Source organism: Mucor mucedo (genome assembly GCF_025094135.1).
Source record: "Mucor mucedo strain NRRL 3635 chromosome Unknown EV154scaffold_35, whole genome shotgun sequence".
Lineage (NCBI taxonomy): Eukaryota > Fungi > Mucoromycota > Mucoromycetes > Mucorales > Mucoraceae > Mucor > Mucor mucedo.
Window position 1 is genome coordinate 33,518 of NW_026252319.1, and position 27,681 is coordinate 61,198.

The 27,681-nt window shown below is 37.8% G+C and overlaps 11 protein-coding genes across 11 annotated transcripts; 8 read left to right on the top strand and 3 right to left on the bottom strand.

Moving 5' to 3' along the window:
- The first annotated feature begins 409 nt into the window (after nt 1-409).
- EV154DRAFT_195564 (uncharacterized protein) lies at nt 410-2,396 on the top strand. The gene is made up of 8 exons (XM_051594308.1): nt 410-881; nt 948-1,008; nt 1,071-1,164; nt 1,217-1,294; nt 1,361-1,517; nt 1,586-1,998; nt 2,072-2,222; nt 2,272-2,396. The coding sequence occupies exons 1-8, from the start codon at nt 473-475 to the stop codon at nt 2,343-2,345; spliced, it is 1,437 nt and encodes a 478-aa protein (XP_051458652.1). The 5' UTR covers nt 410-472; the 3' UTR covers nt 2,346-2,396.
- On the bottom strand, nt 2,202-2,948 carry EV154DRAFT_195431 (ribonuclease H2, subunit C). The gene is made up of 2 exons (XM_051594307.1): nt 2,475-2,948; nt 2,202-2,416 (listed from the first exon to the last, which is right to left on the bottom strand). The coding sequence occupies exons 1-2, from the start codon at nt 2,835-2,837 to the stop codon at nt 2,378-2,380; spliced, it is 402 nt and encodes a 133-aa protein (XP_051458653.1). The 5' UTR covers nt 2,838-2,948; the 3' UTR covers nt 2,202-2,377.
- A 644-nt stretch (nt 2,949-3,592) lies between these two features.
- EV154DRAFT_441666 (armadillo-type protein) lies at nt 3,593-5,340 on the top strand. The gene is made up of 4 exons (XM_051596961.1): nt 3,593-3,785; nt 3,849-3,885; nt 3,947-4,099; nt 4,166-5,340. The coding sequence occupies exons 1-4, from the start codon at nt 3,711-3,713 to the stop codon at nt 5,173-5,175; spliced, it is 1,275 nt and encodes a 424-aa protein (XP_051458654.1). The 5' UTR covers nt 3,593-3,710; the 3' UTR covers nt 5,176-5,340.
- A 543-nt stretch (nt 5,341-5,883) lies between these two features.
- EV154DRAFT_505248 (uncharacterized protein) lies at nt 5,884-6,857 on the top strand. Its single transcript, XM_051601152.1, has 5 exons — nt 5,884-5,985; nt 6,046-6,135; nt 6,195-6,326; nt 6,438-6,569; nt 6,635-6,857. The coding sequence occupies exons 1-5, from the start codon at nt 5,982-5,984 to the stop codon at nt 6,652-6,654; spliced, it is 378 nt and encodes a 125-aa protein (XP_051458655.1). The 5' UTR covers nt 5,884-5,981; the 3' UTR covers nt 6,655-6,857.
- Nucleotides 6,735-8,820, top strand: EV154DRAFT_505251 (Aldehyde/histidinol dehydrogenase). Its single transcript, XM_051601153.1, has 5 exons — nt 6,735-7,075; nt 7,139-7,204; nt 7,270-7,549; nt 7,613-8,346; nt 8,407-8,820. Exons 1-5 carry the CDS (start codon nt 6,839-6,841, stop codon nt 8,707-8,709), a joined length of 1,620 nt encoding a protein of 539 aa, XP_051458656.1. The 5' UTR covers nt 6,735-6,838; the 3' UTR covers nt 8,710-8,820.
- Nucleotides 8,821-8,828: 8 nt separating this feature from the next.
- Nucleotides 8,829-10,578, bottom strand: EV154DRAFT_441672 (galactokinase). The gene is made up of 3 exons (XM_051596962.1): nt 10,481-10,578; nt 10,095-10,413; nt 8,829-10,023 (listed from the first exon to the last, which is right to left on the bottom strand). The coding sequence occupies exons 1-3, from the start codon at nt 10,549-10,551 to the stop codon at nt 8,941-8,943; spliced, it is 1,473 nt and encodes a 490-aa protein (XP_051458657.1). The 5' UTR covers nt 10,552-10,578; the 3' UTR covers nt 8,829-8,940.
- Nucleotides 10,579-12,539: 1,961 nt separating this feature from the next.
- Nucleotides 12,540-13,847, top strand: EV154DRAFT_418857 (uncharacterized protein; the record flags this gene model as incomplete). Its single annotated transcript, XM_051595861.1, has 2 exons — nt 12,540-12,944; nt 13,545-13,847. The coding sequence occupies 2 exons, from the start codon at nt 12,540-12,542 to the stop codon at nt 13,845-13,847; spliced, it is 708 nt and encodes a 235-aa protein (XP_051458658.1).
- A 1,044-nt stretch (nt 13,848-14,891) lies between these two features.
- On the bottom strand, nt 14,892-16,717 carry EV154DRAFT_505258 (nucleotide-diphospho-sugar transferase). Its single transcript, XM_051601154.1, has 6 exons — nt 16,314-16,717; nt 16,002-16,248; nt 15,802-15,938; nt 15,451-15,730; nt 15,224-15,387; nt 14,892-15,163 (listed from the first exon to the last, which is right to left on the bottom strand). Exons 1-6 carry the CDS (start codon nt 16,654-16,656, stop codon nt 15,063-15,065), a joined length of 1,272 nt encoding a protein of 423 aa, XP_051458659.1. The 5' UTR covers nt 16,657-16,717; the 3' UTR covers nt 14,892-15,062.
- Nucleotides 16,718-16,955: 238 nt separating this feature from the next.
- Nucleotides 16,956-18,738, top strand: EV154DRAFT_543306 (nucleotide-diphospho-sugar transferase). The gene is made up of 4 exons (XM_051604551.1): nt 16,956-17,930; nt 17,990-18,254; nt 18,337-18,500; nt 18,573-18,738. The coding sequence occupies exons 1-4, from the start codon at nt 17,087-17,089 to the stop codon at nt 18,698-18,700; spliced, it is 1,401 nt and encodes a 466-aa protein (XP_051458660.1). The 5' UTR covers nt 16,956-17,086; the 3' UTR covers nt 18,701-18,738.
- A 64-nt stretch (nt 18,739-18,802) lies between these two features.
- EV154DRAFT_505262 (glycolipid 2-alpha-mannosyltransferase-domain-containing protein) lies at nt 18,803-19,955 on the top strand. The gene has a single exon (XM_051601155.1). The coding sequence runs from the start codon at nt 19,058-19,060 to the stop codon at nt 19,784-19,786; it is 729 nt and encodes a 242-aa protein (XP_051458661.1). The 5' UTR covers nt 18,803-19,057; the 3' UTR covers nt 19,787-19,955.
- Nucleotides 19,956-26,190: 6,235 nt separating this feature from the next.
- Nucleotides 26,191-27,251, top strand: EV154DRAFT_505279 (nucleotide-diphospho-sugar transferase). The gene is made up of 4 exons (XM_051601156.1): nt 26,191-26,354; nt 26,428-26,695; nt 26,767-26,852; nt 26,938-27,251. The coding sequence occupies exons 1-4, from the start codon at nt 26,290-26,292 to the stop codon at nt 27,212-27,214; spliced, it is 696 nt and encodes a 231-aa protein (XP_051458662.1). The 5' UTR covers nt 26,191-26,289; the 3' UTR covers nt 27,215-27,251.
- Nucleotides 27,252-27,681: the final 430 nt, after the last annotated feature.

Genomic DNA, 27,681 nt, shown 5'->3' on the forward strand with positions numbered 1-27,681 from the left:
GTTCAAAAATTTCTTAGATACACGAAAGAAAAATGACTCATATTTATCATGAGCCGAGATAAACATGCATGTATCATTCACTTAAGCCTCAGTTGTTGCGAGGTGGAATTTTCATGCTGTAAAAGCGAGAACATGGTTTTCTTTGCTCAAGCCTATGTTGCAATAAAAAAAAATTGGGACAAGAAATTAAGATTTTTGCCTATCTAAGCTGATAGCGCGAACATTACATGCTCAAAATGAGGTGTAATACTACAAGAGATAGTAATATTCCGTGATTCTATTCATGAACTTATGGCTTATTATAGCACGGTGTCTATGAAGAACGTTAAGGTGCAAACGTCAATTTGAAACTCATCATGGCGTGTGTGCGAGTCTGCGTCTTATTTTTAACACCCAGGTATGCCCGTTTTTTTTTTTTTTTTTTTTTTTTTTTTTCCACCTTTCTCTTCTTTTTTACTTTTTTAAAGCATACATGAGCGAACGTAGTCTTTCACCAATCAATGATATGCATCGTAGGTCACTATCACGCTCACCATTAAGTGGAAGACGTGGTCGCTCGTACTCACCACGCTCCAGAAGTTCCAGTTCACGCTCATATTCTCGGTCCCGTTCCCGTTCAAGATCTTACTCACGTCATCGTAGGTCTCGTTCACGCTCAAGATCACCTTACAGACGCTCAAGAAGTAGGAGTTACCATGGCCGATACTATTCTCGCTCACCACCTCCTTCACACCACAGAAGATCCCCTCCACCCTCGCGTCGTTACAGGTCAAGATCTCCACCTCCAAGACGTAGATTTATCAATAAGGATTGTCGAGTATACGTAGGTAATTTACCTTTTGAAGTGACTTGGCATCAACTGAAAGAGTTTATGAAAGAGGGTAAAAACAAAACAAAAACAAACAAAAAAAAAACTTTTTGAAACTAACGCAATAAATAACACTCAGCTGGCCAAGTTGCTCATGTCGATGTTTTGAAGTTGCCTAATGGCAGATCCAAAGGATGCGGGTAAAACTAGAGAACTTGGGTATAGAATAAGTTTCTAATGCCAGTCAAAAAAAAAAAAATAGTGTAGTAGAATACCGTTACCCTGAAGACGCAAAGCGCGCCATTCATATCATGAATAAAGCAGAGTTCATGGGTAGACCTGTCTTTGTTCGAGAGGTAAACAGATCTACATGTATTGTGAAGTCAAGGATTACTCAAGAAAATATAGGATCGTGAATACGAGCACACAGGACCACCAAAAGATCCCCGAGATGCGCCAGACGACTGTAGACTTCATGTTAGCAATGTTCGTATATGCATATTTGGTATATTGAGTGATCTTTTTTTTTTTTTTTTTAACACGAAAATTTAGTTACCACTTGCTGCAAGTTGGCAGGATATGAAGGATTTATTTAGAAAGGCGGGTCGTGTTTTGCACACAGATATTCATACGGATATAGGTTCTAGAAGACCTAATGGTAACGGCACAGTTATTTATGACTGTTCTAGAACTGCTCGGGCTGCCATCGGTATTAAAAGCAATTTCAAGAATGAAATAATGCGTATTTTTTAATTTTTTTTTTTTATATGGTAATAGATATGTTTAATGGATATGAATGGCAAGGACATAAGTTGGGAGTAACAGAAGGACGTCAATTAGATAAACTTGGGGATGTTACGAGACATACTACATCTGTCGAAAGTATTCGCAGAGACTGTATACCGCCATTGAATCACAGACCTCCTCCAGAAATCCTTTATAAATCTGAACAATCTTTAAACATCTATCCTCCAGTTATCACACCTCCCGTTTCAGCTATACCTACACCTGTGTCTACAGTAGATCCTGTTCCATACCAAAGTGTCTATCGATATGGTGGTCCAGAAACGATAGCACCACCACCTCCGCATTTACCTCCTCCACCACCCATGTATACACATATGAGTCTAGTAGGCGGACCAGCTGCTAACTTACCAACACACGGCCACAATCAAATATTTGTAAATAATGTAAGTTTACACATAATGCTTAAATAGGCCGATATGTATGAGTGTGGGATATTGATGAATGTGTCATTTGTAGCTGCCTTTCTCTACAACATGGCAAGATTTAATCGACTTATTTAGACATGTGGGACCTGTTGTTAGATCTGAGATATTAACCATGAATGGACATCCAAAGGGATCAGGGTTTGTTAGATTTGAGGATGCAATGACTTGTGAGAGGGCGATTGGTAAGTGTGTAATGAAAGAGATATTTATTTATATTGATGCAACCTTTAGAAAAATTCCATGGTTATGTGTATGGTGGACGTCATTTGGATATTCGACTTGATAAATATTCCACAACTGCATAAGTAGTAGTAATAATAAAAAATAGTTGACATATTTATACGCTGGTTGTGGGTAAAGGAATGGGCTCATGGATCTATTTTTTTTTTTTTTCATTTAGTTTGTAATCATATCACTTTAATCTTTGTATTTACCGTTTGTGAAATATCCAGCCAACTATGAAGACTATTGATTCTAGGATCCTGTGGGTTTGGTGCCGTATCCTTTTTCCACAAAACGAATTCTTCGATGGTTTTATCAGATTTGATCCAAGTGGATTTTTCCTCTGTCTCATCATCCTCATTGTTGATATCGTCGTAGTCGTCAGAAAGTTTCTTCTCCCAAACGTTTCCAATTGTATTGTTGGTCAATTGAACAGGCGTTCCTATTAATTTTCTACCCAACATGATTGTTTCAAGCTGATCATTATTTTTCTCAACACTAAAGTACTCCTTGGTGTTAATGGGACCTTCACGATCAATGCCGAAAGGGAATAAATGAATGCCAGTGTTGCTCATCAGGACAATATGGCTTTTTTTTCCTTCTTTTTTTTTTTGCTGGCTAAAAAGGAGCAATGTTTATGTGACTGCAATAAACATCCGTGATTGATAAAATCGGACTTGATGCATTGAGGACAATGCTCTAAAGTAAGGTAAAATCGAGAGGATAGACCACTTTTGTTACTGATGTCGCGAATGATATATATTTATATAACTTTGATTAATTTTGGTTATAAAGGAAATGGCTTGGGTCATTGAAAATAAAACAAACAACTTCAGGGCCACTTATGATTATATGGATGATGTTCCTGCGGTCCCAATTGATACGAAAAAGAAGGTTTGTTGGAACCAATACGAAAGTACAACCAGTCTCAATCATGGCATAATGAATTACGTGATTATTTGTAATAAAGTGTTTGCTGTATTAACATTTAAAGAAGATAGTGTTTAAGGGTTTATCGCATCTAACAAACAACTAAACAAAAGGGATACTAACAGTAAAGGGATGAGTATAACCTCTACACAAACAAAGGTTTGTAATAAAGGCTCCGTTACCATGGTAGAAACTTTTCAAAAGTACTATCTGTCAAAATCTTTGTAAGTTGCTACAGGTGCTAAATTAAGTGTACAATTTTGCCATGGATATTGAAAGTACCACTGGCCATTTTACAGCGTCAGTGCTGTAGAGGTTCATCGGTCGTAAGTCTGAGTCTATAGTGATAAAAGCGTAAAAGCAGTCAACCAAGTGTCCAAACCCCGATTGGGTTATTCTACGTCACGCAACCTAAAGGTAAAAATGATGGAAAATTTCTTTTTCTTCTGTTTCTTGTTCTCTAACATAGATTAATTCGCTTCGAACTTCAAGAAAAAGAGATCGTTTTTAGCATATACATGAATTCTACCCAATCCCAGGCCTCTACCAATCCCAAACCCGTCTTGCATGGTGTAAGAATTAAACAAAGAAAAGTAAGTCGAACATCATCTTTTAGTGTAAGGAAGACCATCTAAAGTTTTTCATCGTTTATTCAGGGTGTTCAAAAAGCAAACGCTAAGCACGAGCCTGAGAGTATGTATATATTGAATTGTAATCCTGTAGCTTGTTGCTAACTTGTCTTTCCTCTCCCTAGTTTTCAGAGATCAATTACTCGCTCAATTAAAGACTGTTAAAGGTGGTGATCTTGAAGCCATCTCTGCCAAACTTGACATTCTTGGAAACACACTCGAATATCGTAAATACGGTGATTCACTTTTCGAAATTCTTATTACTGGTGGTATTTTAGGTAAGTCAAGATAGAAAGTAAAATAGATGGGAGGTGGAAAAAAAAATATTTATCAGATATAAATAGAACCTGGAGGAATTATTGATGATGATGCTGAGCGAAGCCCTTTCTGCTTATTTGCAGCAGAAGATGATGCCTCCGTGATTAAGAAGTATGTTGAAGTTTTCAACAAATTAATTCGTCGTTATAAATACTTGCAAAGAATCTTTGGAGAGACTCTTCAAAACATTTTGCAATTTATCAACAAGTGGCAACCCGAGGAAAACTCCAAGTTGGCTAAGTCTACCGGTTTCTTTATCTGTAACCAACTTGTACCTTCCTCCGTATTAAAGGTGCTCCTTCAAGATTATCTCGTTAAGGATGGTCATGCCATTGACTTTGTTACCACTGTTTTCCGTACTGTTTTGGATACTCAAAACATCGAGCAATTAGGTCGCTCTTTAGCCAGTGAAGGTTTGAACTCTCGTATCATCGATTTCTTCCCTCCCAACAAGCGTGATGAAGACTGTCTCGTTCGTCATTTCGAAGCCGAGGACATGAAGGAGTTGGTTGAATACTACCGTAGAAACAAGAAGAACTCTATGAAGGGTAGTCTCTTGAATGAATTGTCTGAACTCTTATTGGGTGATTCTACTGATGCTGAGGTTGTCAGTTTCATCAAGGGTAACATGAAGGAAGCTAGTCTTACCGAAGCTGATGTTATTCCCATCATTTGGCAATCCATGATCAACACTGTTGATTTAATGGGTGCTCGTGCTGATCAAATTGAATCTCACGTGTTGCGTGCTATTGGTCAATGGACCAAGGTCTTAGAATCTTTCTCCACTTCTCCCAAGACTGAAATTGTTCTCTTGCAAAAGGTTCAATCTACTTGTTATGAAGATGTCAAGTTGACCAAATTCTTCCATCGTATCGTTCAAACCCTTTATAAGAACGATGTCCTTTCTGATAATGCTATTCTTTATTGGAACGACAAGGCTCATCTTGCTCAAGGTAAAACTCTCTTCTTGAAGCAGTTGGAACCTTTTGTTGCTTGGTTAAGAGATAACGAAAGCAGCGATGAGGATGAAGATTAATCTCTACTTTATACATATTACTTCTCCCCCTATCCATCACCCCCACAACCTTTTCTATATAGTTTTTATTTCTCTTCATTTTTCCCCTTTTCTTTGTCAACTATTTCCTCTTTTTTTCTAAATAAAAATAAATATTTTTTTTTAGCCTAATTTTTTCTTTAGTGGCATTATTTAATACTAGTGAACCCCGAGTTCTTGATCTTGTTATGTCAAAATTAAAGCTGATATCGTGACACAACCACATATGTTAAAAACCACACCACTTTTTTAATTTTAAGTGTATCAGATCACACCTGATGGCTAATCCTCGCTTTACTTTACATCGCAGTGTCTCACTAAGCAATAAATCTCATTCGATATGTGTCGTCCGATTCCATGTCCTAGAGAAAAATAACTTATAAGGAAGCCGATAAATCTTATTTAGCTTTCACACAAATTGCTGCTCCATTTATACATATACAGATTGTTTATACTAAGGAATACTTGTTATTTAGATTGTCTCTTCATTTGTGTTAAGCTTGTCTGACTTGAAAGATATTACAATGTATTCTAAACGAAGTGTGTCTTGCGCTCGCTGTATAACACATAGACAGATGCGTGGTACGCTGAAGAGGCGTCTGCTTATTGGACTGAAAATCACCGTGAACCACTGGAGAGCGTCTCTCGTGTGATACAAAGATGCCGACGTCATTTTGAGTATTGCTTTTTATGTGCATCAAGAACGCGTGATTATCAATTTAGATACTCCTATTAGCTTTCCCAGTTCATTTTTTTTTTTCCTTTTTCTTCATTTAACTTTTGAAAATATGAGTAAGTAACCTATTATTCTAACTTTTATGCAGCATCTTTTTTTAATAACGTTTGTGTTAGCCGTACCTGAAAATCCCTCCAAAGCACTTGAAGCCCAGTTAGCCCACCGACCTGATGTCCAGGATTTGGTTGATAGAAATATTATGAAAGGTATTTCCAAGAGACTTAGAGAGGGGAAAGGACATTACGTGTAACTCGTATTATTACAGACCCTAAAGTCGCACCAGCAATCCAGCAACATCGTGACGAGCTGGAAAAACGCAAAATTGAAGATGCTCTTCGTCATAAAATTGATCATAGACCAACAGCTGAGGCCCTTGTTGAGCAAAATATCTTGAAAGGTAAATACAAATATATCCATTTTTCTTCTTTTGTTTATGGTGTTTCAAGCTTTTTTTTTTTTTTTTTGTAAACACATATCATAAGGTCAGTTTGCATTAACATTATCTTAGACACAAAAGTTGCACCTGCTCTTCAAAGAAATCAGGTAGAGTTGGAAAGAAGCTTATTGCAGGATGCCTTGGAGCATAAGATCCAGGAAAGACCTGACACTTCCGAGCTTATCGAAAAGGGAATTTTAACAGGTAATACGAAAAAAAAAAGTGAAAAATATGCAACTGTTGTTAAAAAAGAAAAAATTATCTGTTAGAGGATGAAGTTCCTAAATAAAGAAACGCAATTTGATGACGCTTGCTCTGTCCATTATTCCCACGCTCTTTTGAATCTTTCTTATAAGTGTGTGTGTGTACTGCAAATTAAATTTTAAACATTCAAAATAAACACCTTTAAAATAAACTTGACGACTATCTTTTTCTTTTCTTCTTCTTCTTTACTTTATTTATTTTCGGATCAAATGATTTCTAGAATCCTTCGATCTCGTTCTATTGTCCATGCACTAAAGCACTCTGGAAATAAGGGGCTCAGCGTACGTTGTCTCTCTACTTTTGATAAGCATCGTTCCGTATTTGATGCTCTTGGCCTTGATAAAACTAATAACAAAGGTGTATTTGATGGCGAATGGAAAGGATCTGGTAACATTGTACCTTCTTACAATCCTGTCAATAACGAAATCATTGCCGAAGTTATCACTGTAAGTTGTACTTTTTCTTTTTTTCTCCCACGGTAAATTTCCCACGTATTTATGTTTATATAGGGTACTCCTGATGATTTAAATACTGCCTTCGAGAAAGTAGCAGAGGCTCAAAAGATTTGGAGAGAGGTATGTTTACACATAGTACGTGAATATGTCTTTGCTAAAGGTTTATTCTTTCCTTTCATAATTAGATGCCTATTCCCAAACGTGGTCATGTTATGTTGACTATGAGAAACGCGCTAGTAGAAAACTTGCAACCTTTAGGAGAACTGGTTGCTCTTGAAATGGGAAAGATTTTGCCCGAAGGTATCGGAGAGGTTCAAGAATACATTGATGTCTTGGAGTATGCACTAGGATTATCTCGCTCAATGCAAGGTGCTATTATCCCATCCGAAAGACCTGGACATGCCATGTTGGAAACATGGAACCCACTGGGTACTGTTGGTATCATCAGTGCGTTCAACTTCCCAGGTAATATTCAGTCATATTCACGTATTTCGCTGAACGTCCTACTAATATTTTCCCTTTAAACAGTTGCTGTTTATGGATGGAATTGTGCTATTGCCCTTATCACAGGTAACGGTACTGTTTGGAAACCTGCTCCTACTACCTCTCTTGTCTCTATTGCTGTCACTCGTATCATTGCCAAGGCTTTGAAGCAACACGATATTCCTACTTCACTTTGTGCTCTGGTTACTGGAGGAACCGATGTCGGTGAAGCCATGACTCACGATAAAAGAGCTCACGTACTTTCTTTTACTGGATCTACCAAGGTTGGTAGAGAGGTAGGCAAAGTAGTTCAGGGTAGATTTGGTAAATCCATTCTTGAACTTGGTGGTAACAATGCTATTATTGTTACTGACGATTGTGATCTTGACTTGGCTGCAAGAGCTATTTTATTTGCTGCTGTTGGTACTGCTGGTCAACGTTGTACCACCACGCGTCGTCTGATTGTCCAAGAAACTGTTTACGATACTTTGATAGAAAGATTGAAAAAGGCATACACTCAAGTTAAAGTCGGAGACCCTATGGATAAAGGTGTCTTGTGTGGTCCCCTCCATACAAAAGAAGCAGTAGAGATCTACAAGAAAGCTTTGGAACGTGTTAAGGCTGAAGGTGGTGAGATCATTGTCGGTGGTCGAGTGATTGATAGTGGACCTTTGAAGGACGGTAACTTTGTCGAGCCCACCATGACCCGTGTACGTCCTGACATGGAGGTTGTCCAAAATGAAGCTTTCGTTCCCATTCTTCACACAATGACATACAAGGTAAGAAAATAATAATAATAGACAATCTACGTTGATTACTGATATCCTCTATATTTTTAGACCTTGGATGAAGCAATTGCAATCAATAATAATGTAGCTCAAGGTTTGTCCAGCTCCATCTTTACAAGCAACCCATCTACCATCTTCAAATGGATTGGTCCTTCTGGCTCCGACTGTGGTATTATCAATGTAAATATTCCCACCAATGGTGCGGAAATTGGTGGTGCATTCGGCGGTGAGAAAGAGACTGGAGGAGGACGTGAGAGCGGTAGCGATAGCTGGAAACAATATTGTAGACGAGGAACATGTACCATCAATTACTCTGGTGCACTTCCTTTAGCCCAGGGTATCAACTTTGGGTAAACCATTCCCATAGGTTGTCTTGTGTAAAATTATTAAATAAAATTGACCGTGATGCTTGTAATGAACGTTTACAACTGCACAACCAGGCGTCGTAAATAAATTAAGTTTTCATAAGTCAAGTATTTTAGATGATAACAAAAATTTATTTTTGAATTAATAACGTGTATTTAACAAGTGATATATGAACAAGGGGGGAGGAGGGGGAAAAATTATGAATGTATGCTACACTGATTAGAAACCAGTGAATCTGGCAGCACCACCACAAGGCTTAGTAGAGATGATAGCATCATCTAACTCTTCTTCGGTGATGTTGGGATAGACCTTACGATAAAAGTCGTTCTTGATAGCAGAGATCAAGTTGGCAACGTTATCTTCAGTGGTCAAATGGACAGTACTTCCACCCCAACCAGCACCACTAAGTCTTGAACCGAAAGAACCGTTTTTGCGAGCAATTTCACAGACTTGATCAATCTCGGGACAAGAGCACATGAACAAATCACGACAAGAGTCTTGAGAAGCATTCATGAGGTCACCTAAAACCTTTAAGCTAGAGTCGGAAGACTCACAGGCCTTATGGAATTCAATGACACGAGAAGCCTCAGAAAGAACATGCTTGGTACGTTGAACAAGACGGAAATAATCAGTTTCAACAGGGAAACGAGTCATGTACTTTTCATTGAGCTCGTTGACAGAGATATCAAGCATGTCAGAAACTTCTTGAAGGGTATAACCGTTACCATTGGTGTTGTCACTGGGGAATTGTTCAATGGCCTTAGAAAGGAGGTCAGAGAACTTTTCAACTTCGTTAAGGGTAGAATCCTTGTAGTAAAGATCATAAACTTCCTTGAGAGAATCAACAGAGGGTAAGTTAAGAACCTTGGAGAGATAGAGAGCCGCCATGCGGGTTTCGACAACACGGAGGTTATAGTTACGAGGAGCAGTGACAAACTTATCGGCGGTAACCAAGGTGTTGGCAATGATGAAGGCTAACTTGGGAGAAGTCTTGGGCAAAGGAACAAGAGAGGTATGCAACTTGGGGACAAATTCAACATGGAGAGCATAATCCTTTTCAGAGAGGACAGAAGCACTTTGATCCATACCACCAGAGTTGACACCGACGTTACGTTCAGCAACAATGGCAATTTCAGTGAGTTCGGTCTTTGAAATGGTCAATTCATTTGCAGTGACCACGGCAAGGGCGGATGCACAAACGAATGCAGCAGAAGAGGAAAGTCCACCACCAGCGGGAACAGTACCGTCAACGAGCAAGAAGAGACCCTTGGGCTTATCCAATTGGAACTTTTCGAGCATACCCTAATAACAATAACCATTGTCAATACCAAAAAAAAACCCCTTTTTTTAAGCCTTCAAGTTTAAATAATTACCTTATAACCACACTTGAAGTAGTTGGACCATTCCAACATGGATGAATCGATAGTAACAACCTTTTCCTTACCCTCATAGTCGAATTCTCTGGTGGGGTACTTGGCATTGTTGGAGTTAGCAACGCGAACCTTTGTGTCATCTTCAGTGGTGGCACCGACAATGATTACATCACGCTCAATAGCCATAGGAAGGACACCGAAACCACAGTAATCGATATGCTCACCGATCAAGTTGACACGACCGGGAGAACGAACGACAAACTCGGCCTTGCGACCATGTGTGTTTTCAAATTGTTCAATAAGTTTGTTGTAACGCTCACTGGGAAAATGTGGAAAAATAAGTTTTATGCAGGCATATCGTCTAAAATAATAAAAGATAAACTTACCCTTGCTTAGCGAGAGCAGTGGGATCGTAGATTTGGTCGAGAGAATCAAAAGAGGGAACAGGAGAAGCCATTTTTTAAATAATAAGTAAATGAATAGTAAAAAAAAAAAAATTAAAATATTTATGGAAGGAAAACCCCCTTTTATACAAGAACTCATCCAAGTAAATTCCGAGCTAGAGGCGGGGTGTGACTTTTTTGCTTTCATAATCAGGTTTGTGTCACCCGTTCAAAGCCAGCCATTTCCCATTCCATGGGATGATATTTTAATCTTCCCTTTCTTTTTGCGCGGGATATTCGCATGGGTAGCATTTCACGGTGCGTTATTGCTACTTACAAACCTGACATTTGATCCGAGTGTATCTTGAGAGTATTTCTTCTGTATAACAGTTTATACCTGGCATATTATATGAATTGAATGATAAAATATACCCTTTCAAAGCTACGTGTCAAAATGTAACTAAATCTATTTAGACTCGCTTTTCAGACTTTGTTACCAGAAGAAGAGATATAATCCCACAATCAACTAACCCTTCCGCAGTCCTTCATGTGAAATTCATGAATACACCATGGTATAATTATAACAGGTTAGTTTACATCTTGATAGCCGATAGCATCTAAAATCATAACATATATGCACTAAACGGGGATACATTGGCTTATATAATCAAGTGTCTGAGTACAATAAACCTTAAATTATCTAAAGGCCCCAAATGTACTCACATAGCTGCAGTGACCAATATCATATTACTCTTAGGTACCAGCTGTCAGTTCCCAAAGAAAAGTATTTCTTATACTCATATCTAATAACCTTGTGTTTTATAGACTTTCGGAATTTGTAAAAGATAACTCTTATCAGTAAATATGACAAGGTTTCTCTGGTTGTTTTTCTGTTCAAAAAGTTAGATAACCACACTTTTTACAGAGCGCAATGAATTTGCAGACTGATCGTATAAAGTTTCTGTCACACATATTTACTTAGAATGATCGATGGCAATATTTAATATCAGACCTGTGGCTATTTTTTCGCCCAGTTTTTCCAGCTTATGCCAGAATTATGGGATTTTCAGTTGGCAATTTATAACTGATGTTAAATAATTAGAGTTCTGAAAGCTGCAATGGTGCATACCACAGATATTCTCATGATGGGAGTTTCCATTTAACTTTGAAGTAAGTGTACATATAACTTGTTTTCTCCGCTAATTTGATAAAATATGACGTATCATGAAGACGTTGTTGAGAAGCACACAAAGCTTCTACTTATTTTCCATAGTTTTCCTAGAAAACTTCCTTTAGATGCATCTTTTTTTTTTGTCGGCGTCCAGTGAGAGTTAACAAATGCCCTCACGGTATCACAAGAAAGGAGTATCAGGGTTACTTGAAAATTATTATTTTTTGTGGGGAGATATTCAGAGCACGAAGTACCCAATCAGGCTGGCGAAGGTCATTGGTTTCATTCTCGGTCATGCTTTTTGCCGCGGTGTGTAGAAACTTTTTCTTGATTTTTTTAATAATTAATCTCTTCACAGACAGTAGAGGCTAAAAACCCGTGTTCATTTTCTCTTTCTCTTGTTGGGTAGATACATGTGCAGTAACAAAGTCTACTTATAATACAAAGTCATTACTCGATCGGCCATTTATCTCTTTTCGTACCCATACCGTTCTTCCAATTCAAGCACATCTCAAGCATTAACAAGCTCCAACTCCTACAGTTGACAGGGTAAATTAATACGCCTTTTTTCTTTCTCCCTTCTTAAAACGTATTAGTCGCTAACTTTGTATGCGTAATTCAGAGCGAGTATTTTTTCGAGAATTATATACAAAATCAATACCAAATGAATAGTAACAATCGCCACATTAGCAACAATAGTAGTAATTCGCAGCATTGGATGATGCCGCCAGGTAAGCTAGTGACGGAATGAACAGACACTTCATCTGTAATGTGAATCTAACAAGCTATTAAGAGCATGGACCCGAATCGTTCAACTATATGGTTTCGAGACCACCTGGTTCTGTGTTACCGATGTCCCCTCTTCAACTACAACACCCTTCAAATCCAATAATGCAACCACCGCAACATGAACAAGAATTATCTGCTTCACCACCAGCGCAGGCGCTCGATTATGATCATCCTAGATTTCATAAAGGTGGGAACCGGGCTGTGATTCCATCTAAAAGAGCAGCGCAGAATCGAGCAGCACAGAAAGCGTTTCGTCAGAGAAGAGAGCAATACATTAAGGATTTGGAGATAAAAGCCAAAGAGATGGAGGATTGGCAGAATGAATTGGATAGATTGCGGAAGGAAAATGGGGACTTACGCGACCGAGTCTCGACATTGGAACATCAAGTAACAGTATTGACAGGTGGTGATCCAAGCAAAATACCACCTGAGCCTATCCGCAAACCACCGCCCACTGTTGATATAGTAACAAATGATCCAGAACCAGAACCAGCTGTCGATAAAACGGTAGATAGATCCATGTCTCTTCCAATTCCAGCAATTATAAACGATAAAGATGAAAGTGTACGTCGAGAAAGCGAATCGGTGCCAAATACTGCTTTATCTGAACAACGGATTGATAGCGAATCTCGACCACGTCACGATCAAGATCATAGTTCACAACAAGAAGGCTCGTTCGCGCCTGTACCTTTAAGGGCACCGAATCAAGCGGGATACGAATCTTCATCATACCATCCCAGGGATCACATAGTCAATCCAATGGAAAATGAACATGCAATCGAAAGCAGCAGTAAAAGACGTAAGCTTAAAGAGCCTTTGAATCCGTCCCATAACGTTATTCAGACGCCGGTGACACCGTCCCAAAACACTATTTTCAAAGACTCCATGCCACAAACTAGTCCATCCAGCGCAGTTTTATTACCAATTCAAAATCAATCACCTCGGCCACATCAACTACCTCAACTATCTCAATTGCCTCAGCAGAATCAATCAAATCCACAACAGCAACATCATCCACATCATCATCAACAACAGCAACAACAGCAACAACAACAGCAACAACAGCAACAACAACAACAACAAAAACAACAACAACAGCAACCACAGCAACAGCACCAACAACAGCAGCAGCAGCAGCATCCGGGTGTACCGAGCGACTATTGGGGTAATAACAACATGCAAGTGGGTGATTTTGATTTGGATTTCGATTTTGATCCGTTTTTCGAGGATGAATTTGGCCCGACACTTACCAGTAACAATGATTTCCTGCCGAATGCAAATAGCGGGCAGGTATTGGATGATCTATTTGCAATGTTACAGACAAGACAAAGACCTCAAATTCCAATCGTGCCAGGCGATGATAACTCGGATTTTCCTAATAATAATAATAATAGTAATAATTTATTGTAGTCCTACGTATGCATATATCTCTTTATTGTACTCATTTACATATTTCATTTCCCCCATACACCCCTAATACGCCTATAAAAAAAATTGTAAATTCCCCTCATTTTTAAGCATCTCCGTCTCTACGGCGATTTAAAATAAACAAGCTTCTTGAATGTCCCAGAAAAAGAAAAACCTTGGAAAATCTGGGAAACGGGACGTTTATGTCACATGCCGCTTTCTCCACAACTTTTTACCATTTACAGTGTTTCTACTCTCAAATCCCACATCTTTAAACTTGACGGTACATTACTCAAAAATAAAATGGGACATTCAACCATTCCAATCAGAACTTCATTTGGAACATACTGTCGTCTTAGCTTTCTTTTTTACGTGAGGGCAGTTACAACGAGTTATTCCCGTAATTTTTTTTTTTTTAATAAGAGATACTGGATTGTTAAGCATAATTGTAAAACATAATCAACTTGCTTGAAATTAAAAATTCATTTTTATAATTTTTTATTTCATTTATTTTTTTAAAAAGAAAACTTGCTCAATGTGATGGGCGTTTTCTCTTACGAGAATGATCGAACGCCTGGGATGAGAGCCAGGTGGTGGGTGGCATTGGTGGATTGTGGTAGCTGTGTTCGGCTGCCTTGACCATTGAGGACTCTGCCTTCTTTCCTGTTTGAAGGGCAATGTTCTGTTTAAATAAAATATAAAAGTAAGTTTAAAATACACAACGTGGCTGTTTAAATCAATTCTTACTTTCAGTTGTAAAAAACTGAAAACGATGTGCGGGAGTCATTATAATTCTCCCGCAATTTTTTACGATGTCGCCTTTAAAACCTTGACCATCCTATATTAAGGAGACATCAAATCCATAAAGTTGATAAATGCATCATCTCCTTGACAGATGATGCCACGCCTTAACCACTTGATTATTTTTTACCGCACCGAATTACTGGGAACGCAGTCTGAAATCCCTATTCGAAAATAGACGACCAAGTACCAAAATGGGAAGGGTGTGGAAAATCGAAAGATGTCAACAGAAATATGCTAGACTTGGTCAATCCTTGATACCGTTAGTGTTAACACGTTCGGTATGATTATTAAAGTATTTAATTACGGTACATTATACATTGGTGTAATTATAAATTGTTTATTATGATAATTATAGCTTAATGAATAATGATGACCGCTCTCTGAGCTATATGCTCGGACATGTATTTTAACAGTTTACTTGATAAGTATGTCGTTCACCGTTCGTTTGTCATTTTTGGGGTAAAATTCTCTTGCATACATATATTCTACAAGACAACTCATTTCATCTGTGAAATCTATAAGCATGTAAACTGTATTAGTACGGGGTAAATCACTGTTCAAGGTTTAATAAATACCAAGGCTATTTCCAGGATTACACGAGCAGCGTCGAGTCAACGGTTCTTCGGCAGGGCAATGTTCATACGTGCTATGTTTGTATCCAATGTCATTAAAAAAATGAATCTCATCTTTTTTGAGATACAAGGCAGCGAAAATCGAATGAATAGGAGCATCCCCCCATCTAAAAAAATACAATGTTTTTAGACACAAAAAAGAGATTTGATTTGCCAAATTCCTGCCATACCTTTCATAAAAGAATCCACCTGTGCTATCAAGTGCAGCGAATAATTCTTTATACGCCTCTGTGTGCCATAAATCCAACCTAGCAATCTCGAAGTTTGTCCAAAAATGACACCCATTATAATATTCACCCTCATTATCCGACAAAAAGTTAAAGATGCTATCTCTGTATGCATTCTTGAAGTGAATCTTTCCATTTTTGGTCGAGAGCTTTGCGAATAGTTTTATTGAATCCCACAATGAAGGAATCGTACCGGAGTGCTCCTTAAATGATATGTTGAAAGCTGTATATATATATATATATAAAGATGTCATGTTGTCAGCTATTGCTACAAATCTTTGTGATTTATCTTACCGTATTTTTTGTTATTCTGTTTCATATACAAAAATGGGTCATAGTCTAGATCACAGTAGTATCTTACATCGGGCTCAACTCTCCAATAATACTCCAAATTAAGACTCAACACAAGTGGATGTCTCCAAAAGAATCCGCTAACGTAAAGAAAGGTTTACATCTGAGTTCTAAACGCAGTTTTCCATTATTGTTATTGTTACCTTTGAAATCTGCACATGTGTCGATAGCTTTCACTTGATCCGTACGGTAGATCTTTCATGATCTCACGTCTTTCTGACGCATAAGATTGATCAACCCAATCTGGATATCCCCACATGGATCCATCTACCAACCCATAATGAGTCTGACTCGAGGCTGCTTTTGTTGTCGCGTCGATAAATTCCTGTGAAAATGGCTCCTCATTCAAAAATACCCAAGGATAATTGAATTTCTTGTTGAATCTTTGCTCTAATTTTTTGAAAAAAAAAGTTACTATACAATCTTTGTGTGTTTGAGCAATGATAAATTCTTACCAACATCATTCATTGATTGTAGCATACCAAACAGTTCACTGTTACGTACAAGTACGATAAATGCAGCAGCCTGTCTTTCCGTGCTGTTTGTTGCGGGAGGCAAGTCTACTTTCATTTTGAAGGCATATTGAGATGGATTAATGACATAGGAATCCGGTTGCCTGTTGTCGCCGTGGTCATTGTTTAAAATTGCGTCCTCCATTTTATGTGGAAACATTGAACCAGTTGTTGACAGGGAAACTGGTTTATATGAGCTGCGTCCTATTAGGTAAAACGCTGCACCCAAAATATAGGTAACAATTCCTATTTGAAATAAAAAAAATGAATATCTACGCACTCCCATTCTTATTCCGATGTAGAAAAGAAAAAGAAAAAAGTAAATGATTTTTTTTTTATAAATGTGCCCTTTGTTATTAAGCTAAAAGAAAAAAAGTAGACTAGAGTATAAATGTATGCGGGATGTGTATTGTAAAAAATCAATATGTTTATATTAAGTTTTATGCTTACATTTATCCATATATATCACAATAAAGTTTTCCCTCCCAGAATTACAATGTTTGTATGTGCACTTGTGTTTATTATGATTACGGATGAGATTGAACATTCCCTTTAAAACCATAATGTATGTCAATGTCTGATTTTTATGCCTTTGGGTGTTTTATACATATTTTATCTTTATTCATTCTTTCTGAATTTTTTTTCTTATTTCTCCTCTTTTTCTCTCTTTCTTTTATCTATCAGTTGGTATTTGTATTCCCCAAAACGACATCAGAATGGTGCATTTGCAAGATAATCCATTTCATGCTGATTCGGTTGCATCGCCCAACGCCAAAACATCCTATCAACGTCGCCGATTTTACAAGTTATCCATCCGTGTGGCATTGATTTGTGTACTTTCAACCGTATGTTACTTTGTGGGACGAAGTGTGCACTGGGACTCATTCTCTGAAGTTTACGGGTTTGATCCCAGAGATGTCGATTTTGTTCAGTACTTTTGTAACCAGCCTTTTAATTTAGCTTCGGATAATGCGTACGATCAGCTACAAGAAGAAGTAGAGCCAATTGAACCCATTGCGGTAGAACATGCAAGAACCAGGTATCTGAGACCCGAAACTCCAGCCGACACATTCATTCCAAAAGGCGTATGGGACAACCTTCCAGTAAAAGGAGCATACTACATGGTAGTGCGAAACGAGAAACTACAAGATGCAAGAGCAGTTATCAAAAGTATGGAAGATCATATGGTCAATGGTACACGGTACCCTTGGGTAATCTTGAACAATCAGCATTTTACCAAAGAATTTCGAACCTATATTAAAAAGGTAACAACAGCACCTGTCTTCTTTGGTAAAATTGACTTGGAAGCATGGGAGTATCCACATTGGATTGATGTTCCTCAAGCTGAATACTTGATGTTGAACCAAGAAATGAATATGGTACACAAAGGATCAAGTTTGTCGTATCATCAAATGTTGAGGTACCACGCTGGTTTCTTTTTTCATCATCCTTTGCTACAGGATGTTGAATATACATGGCGTGTAGAGCCTGGAGCTGATTACAGTTGTGAGATGAATGATGATAAGTTTTTGAAGATGAAGGAAGACAAGAAGAAATTAGGTACAGCAAAACAAAATAAAAAAATGTCGTCAATAAATCACTAACGTGTGCATAAAAAGGGTTTGTGCTTACTATGCGAGAAGCATCAGCTTCAATTCCTACACTTTGGACACGGGTCAATGAATTTAGAGAATTATACCCACAACATATTTTACCACCAAATACCACCATATACCCTTGGATTTACGATATGGAAGAAGACTATTACAATTTCTGTCATTTCTGGTCCAATTTCCAGCTGGCGGATTTATCTTTTTTTCGATCGGAAGCCTATCAGAAATATTTTGAATACCTTGACAGTACTGGTAACTTTTTTTACGAAAGGTTAGTGTTTGTTGTTTGTTTGTTTTGTTTCTGGTTTATTATCCTCCGGAAATTTTTTATGAATAATGTTATTTTTAATTAGGTGGAGTGATGCTCCCGTCCAAACAATTGCTGCAGCTCTCTTTTTGAAGAAGGAAGAAATTCAGTTTTTCAACGAGATTGGATATACCCACTCCATTGCCACGCATTGCCCATACAGCGAGTCACTTTTGAGAAAATGCAGCTGCGATGTCACAACGAATTATGGCAAGTATTTGTGTATATATTTTTGTAAACAATGTTTTTTTATTAATGTAGCCTAAATTTGGGTCTTTGCAGATTTTTATCAAGACAGTTGTACAAAAGATTTATTAAGGCTGATTGATCCTCAAACTGTTGTAGCCATGACAAAATTCGTCAAATCAAAGAAAATTGAAGTCCCATCTCGTATTGAATCACCACCTTGATAGACAATATGTCCTTTATACATAAAAAAAAAGAAACCAAAGTAATAAAAAAACATTGAATTATAATAAAATGATTGCATTGTTTATTTTCATCATTTTGTGTATAAATATACAAATGCAAGTAACTTGATACATACGGTTTAATTTATACGCTTTTAGGTATTCTTTGAGTTGATTCGGGAAGGTTCACATTCCTACTCAACTATCGTCTGCAATAGGCCCTACTATTCAAACGTGCTCACTTGAAAAAAAAAACTTCTAAAGGAATGATGAAATATATTAATCCTCATATCTCTTTTTTGATTTCCATTCCCTCTCTTTCACACCTCCATTTATTCTACATAGTTTTTAGACAATATGTCTCTTAACACAAGGCAATTGTGTTCAACAAGGAATGTTTTCCGTGGGATTATGGGTATCATTGTCCTATTAGTTATTGTATTGATATATCGGTCCTCGACCATCCCTAAAAACAGCTACTGTAATAGCTCGACGGATTGTTACAACCTGATAAGAGAGAAAGCAGCCGAGCGGTTTCTTTTGCACCCGTCTCCTCCCTCGCTTGACCAACAGCGCGAGCAAATACAAGAGCAAGACAATGCATTTAAAGCCATGTATGAAGACAACAGCGAGCAAAAACAGGAGATGGCTATGGGTGTTGATATGGAGCAAGTGATCGAAAAGGACGAGAAAGCGCTAATGGCCGAAAAGCTCACAATGAAACAAAAACAAGAGTACAAGGTATTGACGGATGCCAGTTTACCCAGAGTAAAAGGAGCTTTTGTGGTATTGGCTAGAAACAGTGAGCTGTATGCCTTGCGTTCTTCCATGCGCTACCTGGAAGATCGATTTAATAAAAAGTATAACTATCCTTGGATTTTCCTGAATGAACAGCCGTTCACCGAAGAGTTTAAAAATATGACACGCATGATGACGAATGCAGAAGTTCACTATGGATTGGTGCCACAGGAGCACTGGAGTTATCCTGATTGGATCGATCAAGAATATGCGGCCGAGTGTCGACAGGATTTGGCAGACCGAAACATTCACCCTAAAATAAATCAGCGATCAAAATGTTTTTTTTGATCGATATTGGCGATATCGCTCAAAAAATCGAAAATATCGATATCTCCGATATTTTTGATTTTTTGATCGCTGATCGCAAAGCCAAATTTTTAAATCTCTATAAAAACAACTTATACATAAATAAATAGATGTAGCAATACCATGTTAATAGATAAACGTAATTTTTTAAAGCAAAAAAATGTTTATGGGGATGATAGCCAGGGTAAGAAAAAGACAACTTCAGATTACGTAAGTAAAATGAGAAAACGGGACATGTGACTGTGGGTTTTAATGATTTTATATTTTATTCTCAGCGGAAAACAATGTTTCCAACACTTCCGGCAGTACTACTCATATCGACTTTAAAAGCGTCACCAGTCTTTATAACATATTTGTTATTGGAGCCGTCAACCGCATTCACCAATCCGACAGCAGACAAAAGATCCTCGGCATCAAAGACCACAAATTTTTTTTGCTCAGCCTCATCGTAAGGTTTCACGCGCGGGATAGCCTTTGAGTATGGTGAGACGTCATGATTCTTCATAAGTTCACCAAAAACGAAGTTCGAGCCCGGAGCACCTTCTTGATATGTAAAGTCAAAAAAGAACAAGACTTTACAAACGTACCAGTTTTCGATAGGCCGGAACATCCTAATTACAATAAGTCAGTACACAATAATTTTGATTTGCAAACATCAACTTACCGATTTTTATGAATTGCAGTAAACATAACAAACTCACCACCACGCGAACTTGCTGCGTTCTTCGATTTGCACAAATCAGATATGTATATTTGATTGTTTGTCCAGAGTTTTTGAGAAATGTTGACAAATTGGTGCTGATGGAACGAAGTTATAACAGCCGAAGTATTACCAGTCAGACGAATCAAAAATTGAGAGAGTGCTTTAAGCCAGTCTTTTGCCAGGTAGCCGCCAATGGTATGATTGTGCTTTTCTTTTGCTTGCTTTACAACCTGGCCCAGCTTTACAGTATTTACCCGCCAGTGAAAGGGTGACCACAGCTGAGGCAACAATGGATCGTTGGACGGGTGGGGCAAGAAGTTGTTAACTTTATCCTTCTTCAAATCATAGGCGGAACTATCGATTATACCATCGGATTGCAAAAAAGAGAACATTTCACGAGTTTCCATGACATTACCGGCGTTGACACCAGGATTCAAAGATGAACGGATTCGCTTCTTGTATATGCCAATAGACCTTTCCAATGATCTTGCAGAATAACACCTTAACGGTCTACCAGAGAAATGAAAAATTAGTACAAAAGGGAAGTCTAATAACTATGATGACAATCGATAACTAACCCCATTCGTTTTATCATGTATGGTATATGGTTCAGTTGGTGCATGTTCGATCTGAATACGGTTCTGGAGATAGAGCTGCTATCAAGACAGGTATCGAGGTAATCAAACCAAGTCTTAAAGCATCTATCATAAGCAAATATAATGTTCAAGTAAATATCACTACATAAATTACAACTCAACAATGAATATTTACCTTTCAATTTCCTTCACTTCAGATTCGGATATCGACCATTGCAAACTCAATTGAATACCACGAGACAGGGCAATAAATCCTGTGGTTGCTTCTCTGGCGGGAAAGAGTGGGGCAACAATCGTAGGAATCACATGCACCAACCAGGCGATCCAGTCCACCGAACGATAGATAGATCTAACATTATCCAGATTGACACCAGCAAACGAACCACTGAAATCCGCAGGAATTGCACGAAGGGAGTCATCCATGGCGGTTTTGATGCGAGTAAAATCAGCAGTCTCGAGAGCAAACGGGTACGTGTCTTCGTTACCATCAAACTTGAACCGAGTGTTGAGCTTTGGTGAAAGCATGTCGAAGCAAAGCTTGCTGACATTCGAAAACATATGTAGCTCGTCACACATGAAAAAGTCGATGGAGAGGAAGGTACTCAACTGACCAAAGGGAGAAGCACTTTTAATACCATAGTTGTGGTTGGGACAAGAAGGCTAATAAAGGTAAATCAATTAAAATATGTAAAAAAGGCTACACAAGTTAATACTTACTGCGTCTTTCTCAAGTAATAAAGAAGCTTTGGTTCTGATAGCCGAGTCTCTGCCAAAGAAGTACATACCACCTTTTCCTCCGTCAACTGGGTGACCGCCTTTAACTAAATTTAGAAGGGTCATTTTGTTAGTGTCCACGGTCATAGCTTAGTAAACTGACGACTTACCAATACAAAATCTACATCCCCACCAGTTGGTATGACCACTAAACATCAACAACCGCTGGTTGATCTCTATACCATCTGCAATGACACCCAAATTGAAAATTCTAGCCGACGTGACATGAACACCATTCTTGCGAACAACAACAGGTTCACGACTCAAACGATCAAGGCTTTCAATAATTGGACGCAGATACGAGTCAAAGTCTTTCTTAGTGTCACCAAAAAGAATTGCAACTTGAAAAGTATATTCATCGGTGTATCTGCAAATGGTGTTATTACGACGTAAAAAGATTGGATGTATTGTATATAGAGCCAAAATTTACCTGATAGACGGATCAATGCTAGCAATTATAACGTGTACCATCACCATACTTTTTCTTGATACCTTCGAAGTGAACCCATCAACACATAGAACGATGGCTAAATCGTGCTGACCAGTGAAGAGACCTTTAGATTTCATTTCTTTATACGCGGCTCCAGAAAAAAAATCGGTATATGGATCATCGTCTGTCATGGAATCGATTACGTTTCGGTATTTTTCGACTTCATCACGAAACTCGTCACAAGCTAGCATACGACTTAAATGTTCACCAATATCAATCATTTTTACCACAGATTCTTTATGTCTAACAGCGTTACAGTGAGGACAAGCGGTTTTATCGGCATCATCGACAGGATCAAAGAGATAACACCCCTTTCGGGAACAGATTTCATGGCTTTGACTGAAAGAAAGTGGAAGTTTCTTCTTGATCAACGAACGACACTCCTTCAATGCGAGTACTTTTTTCTTTTTATCAAGGCCTAAAAGGTACACTAAATTAGTAAATAATGATACTTTGTAAATACAAATCATTAACATACTGTTGTTTTGGTTCAAAGTGTTCTCAAAAAATTTCTTCATAACGCGCACAGCTTCTATGGTCATGTTTCTACTAAATGTAAGATAGTTGAACATAATACTACTCAGCTCGCTGGTGCTAAATACGTTAATGGGGACAATGATATCCTTGATGTTGTCCTGTATTGTTACATTATAATCAAGTGACAATGGTTCTAAAAGTGAAAATAGTACATCCGGTAAGTTGTCATGATGTCAACAACCCGAGCATCTTTAGTTACCTTCGAAGTTCTCTTCGTCCGTGGATTCATACAAATCCTCGTCTACTTCACCGTCTACAACAAAACCATCATCAGAGGATTCATCTTCAGCATCTACGTCTTGTATGGACATTTGTCCAATTAAGGGAAGAGCGATTTGGTTATCGAGGTCAGCCATATCAACATCATCGTAAAAATCCATTTCTTCGTCATAGTCAAAAGGTGTACGGTTGGTTATTATAGCAGTTGGGAAGCCAGTAGATACTGAAGAGGATACAGCAAAAACAGAAGTGTCAGTTGGGCCAGGTATAATGGAGGCAGCAGTAACGGCCAAGGGTTCATATGTGCCTCTTAAAAGACGTTGGTTAGCGCCGTTTCGAGAAGCTCTAAGGTTCTTGGGTTTTTGAATTTTGGGGTAAACCATTTTGAAAAGTTTTTAAGAATTTTGTTTTTGGTAAGTCGGGAACCGATTTTTGCGCGTAGTTTTATACATGTTGCTACATCTTATTTACAGCTTATTAATAGTCACTGACCGTTCTTAGAACCAATTGGAATTACTCGTGAATTTATCTTATAATTATTAATAGAGAGGATATAGTAATTCTGTGTAGACTATGGATACCTTTCAAAACCACTAGAAATCGTTGTTTGGGACTTCAAGCTTGATCTATTGTTAGATTTTCGTGTAACGAGGTTATTAAGCGAAATTTTTTTTAATTCTGTACCGTGATTGGTGCAAATAAGTTGAACCACTTACATCAAGGTAAATGACAATGAAAAAAAAATGTATCTTTAAAACATCTATATAAGATCCAATACTTACACCTATTTTCTCATTTACATCGATTTTTCACTCTATTTATCACAATGAACGGTACCCAAAACTCAAATTCTCGAGACGAAGTCATTGAAAAACTCGTTAATGCCATTTACGATATGCAAAGAAAGCTTGATGCAATGCCTGCCACAATGAAAGAATATATCTACCTGCCAGTTGGTCAACACTGTGAATGCTGCAGCAAGGTTAAGAAAGTGGTCAAATCCAATGGTACTTCTGCAATTACTTCTCGATCTGGATATATCACTGGTACATTTTTATTTTATTTTACTTTGTAAGACGAATTAAGTTAATAATTGCCCTATCTTTTCAGCAAGAAATTCCGCTGCTCAACAAATGTACGAATTCGTGGTCAAGGCTGTCGCCTATTACAAGGAGCAAGTTATACCCAATGGTATTCACACCTCTTGCAATTCTCTCGGTGTAAGATCCATCACCGTATGTACTTATACAAAGAAAACCGTCATAGACAAGGTTGCTGCGTACTGGAGATCTTTGGTAGGTACCTATACTGAGGATCAAGCTAAAGAAAGGGCGACAGCAGCTTACAACAATGTCTTCACCATTTGCCAACATTTCTTGAAAGCATTGTACCAAGAACGATTTGGAAAGAATGGTGTCATTTGGAGGGGGATTCCTGCCAACGAGCAGAATGAAGTATTGTATATGTTCGAAAGAATTGTATACTTTTGGAACAAGCGCTCTGGCTTGAACGTTGGTACACCCCTCGAGGCTTATCCTGGGGACCTTATCTCTGTCATTGACGCCGAGAACCCAATGCTACCCATGCACCTCGCGGATAAAAACTGGATATCCAAAAATATGATCCAGATAATGTTGAGGAACTCAGCAAGAGTAAGTAAAGTTTAGATATCAAATTAAGAATTTTTAACATTAACATAAACCTCAACTCTAGCCAGATGACATTGCTCATGATGCCTCGGGTTCATTTTTGACTGGCCTGGAAAACCTTGGTGTCAATTCGGGTACTGAAGAGAGGTACGAAGACTTGGATATGGGCCTGTTTGAAAATTTATTTTCGATCCCTGATAACAGACCTCTTGTACCATCGTCTTCTTCCGCTTCGGTACAAAATCCTGTTTTGACCTCTCTTCCTCCCTCTGAGATGCCTCCTCTCTCTGACTCGCCTCCTCCCACCTCTGACTCTCCTCCTCCCACCTCTGCACCTGCCCTCTCCACCCCAAGTACTACCCGTCCAAAAGGTAAAAGAAAGGCTGATGAAATAGCATCTGGGACCAATAGTCGACCCTCAAGGGCTTTCCAAAAATAGAATTGAGCCTGAATTTTTTTTTTTTTTCTTATTTAAACTCTGATTTTTTTATTATTTTTTTCTTTTTCTTTCTATTTCTTTCAAATAAAAACTAAACTTAAGGTTTGTATATGTGTATAGTTTGTGAATATATGATTTATCATAACCATTTGTTTACAAATGAAGATATAGTTATGTGACTAAACATTAAACGTGCTGACACTCTCCAAACGGATTAAACCAAGACTCTTTGCTTTAAAAGTAAATTTACTTACTCTTTTTATATGTATTAACACATTTGTATAGCTGAAGCCATCTCTACTTTCACCGCTTGTGAAAAGGTAAATATCTCGACTTTGGTTTATGTGTTCATTATTAGTTAACCCAAATTCCTAAAGCTAGCTACTATCGCTGTTTATTTGAGGCTCGTACATCCCACGGTTTTGTAAAGGTACACATTGCTAAACTTGATAATTTATTCTCTTATTAACGTAAACCATCTTTATGCAGGTAAGTCAATACTGCTGCTCTTCCGAGGTCTTCGTATGGTCACTATCGTAGTTCCTCTCATTATGTCTGTCTCTGGTCATATTTTACTGGTCATTTTCTATATTTGAAGAGGTCTATCATGATCAGATTCGACGTTATTTAGTTTTTTTTTAATAAATAAAATTTTTTTTTCCAATATATACAAACGTATCAATTTTAAGCCTGTATCCTGATTTAGCAGGGGTGTAAAAGTAATATTATATCGATTATCGATTACCCCATTTTTTTTACCCCATCCAACGATATTTTTTTGTTTTTTTGATTTATGGATCGATATCGTCAATCGCGATATTTTGGAAAGTTTGATCGATATTGCCAATAACGATATTTTAGAAAGTTTGATCGATATCGCCAATCGCGATATTTTGGAAAATTTGATCGATATTGCCAATCGCGATATTTTGGAAAAATTTATCGATATCGCCAATCGCGATATTTTTAAAAAAAAGATCGTTATTTCCGCTCTAATTTGTTTGCGATATTTTTCAATTTTTGATCGCTGATTTATTTTAGGGTGATTGTGTACGGCGGTAGTGAAAGTTATAGACATATGTGTCGTTATCAATCTGGCTTCTTTATGCTGCATCCACTATTAGATAACCTTGATTATTATTGGTAAGTATGCATTTTTACTAAAGGCTTGTACATATTCCTAATTATGTATTTTTATTAAAAAAAAAAAAAAAAGGCGAGTAGAACCCGGAGTGAAATTTTCTTGTGAAATGGATTATGATCCTTTTAGAGTGATGCAAGAAAGAGATCTTAAATATGGCTTTACAATTGCACTGAGAGAATACCGGGCTACTATACCTTCTTTGTGGAAAAACACGATTGATTTTGCTAAAAGTCACCCACAATATATCTATCCTCGCACACGACCCGATAGCTTACTGGGACTTGTGAGTGATGATAATGGATGGTCCTATAATCTTTGCCATTTCTGGAGTAACTTTGAGGTAAGATAGTTCTTTTGTTTACGTTAACAAAGTTTAATCAAAATGTGTTAAATTTGTTTATGATTATTTAGATTGCATCAGTGAAATTTATGCGATCAGAAGGATATCAATCGTATTTCAAATACCTTGATAAAGCAGGAGGCTTTTTTTATGAAAGGTAGTTTTTTTTTTTTTTTTTTTTTTTTTTTTGGAAACATACATGTTATGTAGTTGACTAAATATGTAAACAAACAATTATTCAGATGGGGAGATGCGCCCGTGCATTCGATTGCTGTTGCATTGATGCTGAAGCGAAGTGACGTGCACTGGTTTTATGACATTGGGTACAAACATGATTTCTTTGAACACTGTCCCACCGAAGAGAAATGGCTTGTCAATAGTAAATGTTATTGTGATCCAGATACCTCGTTTGATTTTAATGCTGGTTCGTGCACGCCCTTATTCTTGGACGTAATGAACAGAACAGCCTCTAGTTTTATCATTACTCGTCCAGATGAAGAAGAAAGTCCATTCTTATAAAAAAAATCAATTTATTAAACATTAAACCTCATTCCCCATAATTTGTCTTTGAGACAAGTCTGTCATTGAAAAAGGTTACACCCTGAATACATTTCTACAGTCAGCAAGAGCGCGCGCGCTCGCGCACCGACCCCCGCGCATTTTAGTCAAATGCAATTTCAGGGGAAAAATAACAATTTAAAAAAATAAATAAATCCTGGACCCACGTGGCCCACATGGAAATCGCACACCCCGCTTATTGTTAAAGGGAACAGGGCCGCGAAATGTGTCGGGACAAAGAGTTTTTTTTTAAAATTGTGTCTACCCGGAACAAACGGAAATGACCTATTTAAGTAGATCGGCCTACTATATTGCAGTCGATCCATCGTCAATTGGGCTTTTTTTTAGTTACTTTTTCCAGATACAGTATATTTGACGATCTTTGTCGGTGTAGCTATTGTACCGAACTGCTCTTTCTTTCTTAATAG

Coding starts and splice junctions, on each gene's coding strand:
- EV154DRAFT_441672 (XM_051596962.1), bottom strand. CDS start 10,551: ATGGCTTCTCCTGTTCCCTCTTTTGATTCTCTCGACCAAATCTACGAT. Junction 10,414..10,480: donor ACTGCTCTCGCTAAGCAAGG/GTAAGTTTATCT, acceptor ACATTTTCCCAG/TGAGCGTTACAACAAACTTA. Junction 10,024..10,094: donor ACTTCAAGTGTGGTTATAAG/GTAATTATTTAA, acceptor TATTGTTATTAG/GGTATGCTCGAAAAGTTCCA.
- EV154DRAFT_505258 (XM_051601154.1), bottom strand. CDS start 16,656: ATGGGAGTGCGTAGATATTCATTTTTTTTATTTCAAATAGGAATTGTT. Junction 16,249..16,313: donor ACAATCAATGAATGATGTTG/GTAAGAATTTAT, acceptor TCAAAAAATTAG/AGCAAAGATTCAACAAGAAA. Junction 15,731..15,801: donor ACAGAATAACAAAAAATACG/GTAAGATAAATC, acceptor ATATATATACAG/CTTTCAACATATCATTTAAG.
- EV154DRAFT_505279 (XM_051601156.1), top strand. CDS start 26,290: ATGTGTCGTTATCAATCTGGCTTCTTTATGCTGCATCCACTATTAGAT. Junction 26,696..26,766: donor ATTTCTGGAGTAACTTTGAG/GTAAGATAGTTC, acceptor ATGATTATTTAG/ATTGCATCAGTGAAATTTAT. Junction 26,853..26,937: donor GGAGGCTTTTTTTATGAAAG/GTAGTTTTTTTT, acceptor ACAATTATTCAG/ATGGGGAGATGCGCCCGTGC.
- EV154DRAFT_543306 (XM_051604551.1), top strand. CDS start 17,087: ATGGTGCATTTGCAAGATAATCCATTTCATGCTGATTCGGTTGCATCG. Junction 17,931..17,989: donor GGAAGACAAGAAGAAATTAG/GTACAGCAAAAC, acceptor GTGCATAAAAAG/GGTTTGTGCTTACTATGCGA. Junction 18,255..18,336: donor GGTAACTTTTTTTACGAAAG/GTTAGTGTTTGT, acceptor ATTTTTAATTAG/GTGGAGTGATGCTCCCGTCC.
- EV154DRAFT_505262 (XM_051601155.1), top strand. CDS start 19,058: ATGTCTCTTAACACAAGGCAATTGTGTTCAACAAGGAATGTTTTCCGT.
- EV154DRAFT_195431 (XM_051594307.1), bottom strand. CDS start 2,837: ATGAGCAACACTGGCATTCATTTATTCCCTTTCGGCATTGATCGTGAA. Junction 2,417..2,474: donor GGCTGGATATTTCACAAACG/GTAAATACAAAG, acceptor AAAAAAAAATAG/ATCCATGAGCCCATTCCTTT.
- EV154DRAFT_505248 (XM_051601152.1), top strand. Junction 6,136..6,194: donor TGATAGAAATATTATGAAAG/GTATTTCCAAGA, acceptor GTATTATTACAG/ACCCTAAAGTCGCACCAGCA. Junction 6,570..6,634: donor CGAAAAGGGAATTTTAACAG/GTAATACGAAAA, acceptor ATTATCTGTTAG/AGGATGAAGTTCCTAAATAA.
- EV154DRAFT_505251 (XM_051601153.1), top strand. CDS start 6,839: ATGATTTCTAGAATCCTTCGATCTCGTTCTATTGTCCATGCACTAAAG. Junction 7,076..7,138: donor TCATTGCCGAAGTTATCACT/GTAAGTTGTACT, acceptor ATGTTTATATAG/GGTACTCCTGATGATTTAAA. Junction 7,550..7,612: donor CAGTGCGTTCAACTTCCCAG/GTAATATTCAGT, acceptor CCCTTTAAACAG/TTGCTGTTTATGGATGGAAT.
- EV154DRAFT_195564 (XM_051594308.1), top strand. CDS start 473: ATGAGCGAACGTAGTCTTTCACCAATCAATGATATGCATCGTAGGTCA. Junction 1,165..1,216: donor GACCTGTCTTTGTTCGAGAG/GTAAACAGATCT, acceptor AAGAAAATATAG/GATCGTGAATACGAGCACAC. Junction 2,223..2,271: donor GACTTGTGAGAGGGCGATTG/GTAAGTGTGTAA, acceptor TGCAACCTTTAG/AAAAATTCCATGGTTATGTG.
- EV154DRAFT_441666 (XM_051596961.1), top strand. CDS start 3,711: ATGAATTCTACCCAATCCCAGGCCTCTACCAATCCCAAACCCGTCTTG. Junction 3,786..3,848: donor TAAGAATTAAACAAAGAAAA/GTAAGTCGAACA, acceptor TCGTTTATTCAG/GGTGTTCAAAAAGCAAACGC. Junction 3,886..3,946: donor CGCTAAGCACGAGCCTGAGA/GTATGTATATAT, acceptor TCCTCTCCCTAG/TTTTCAGAGATCAATTACTC.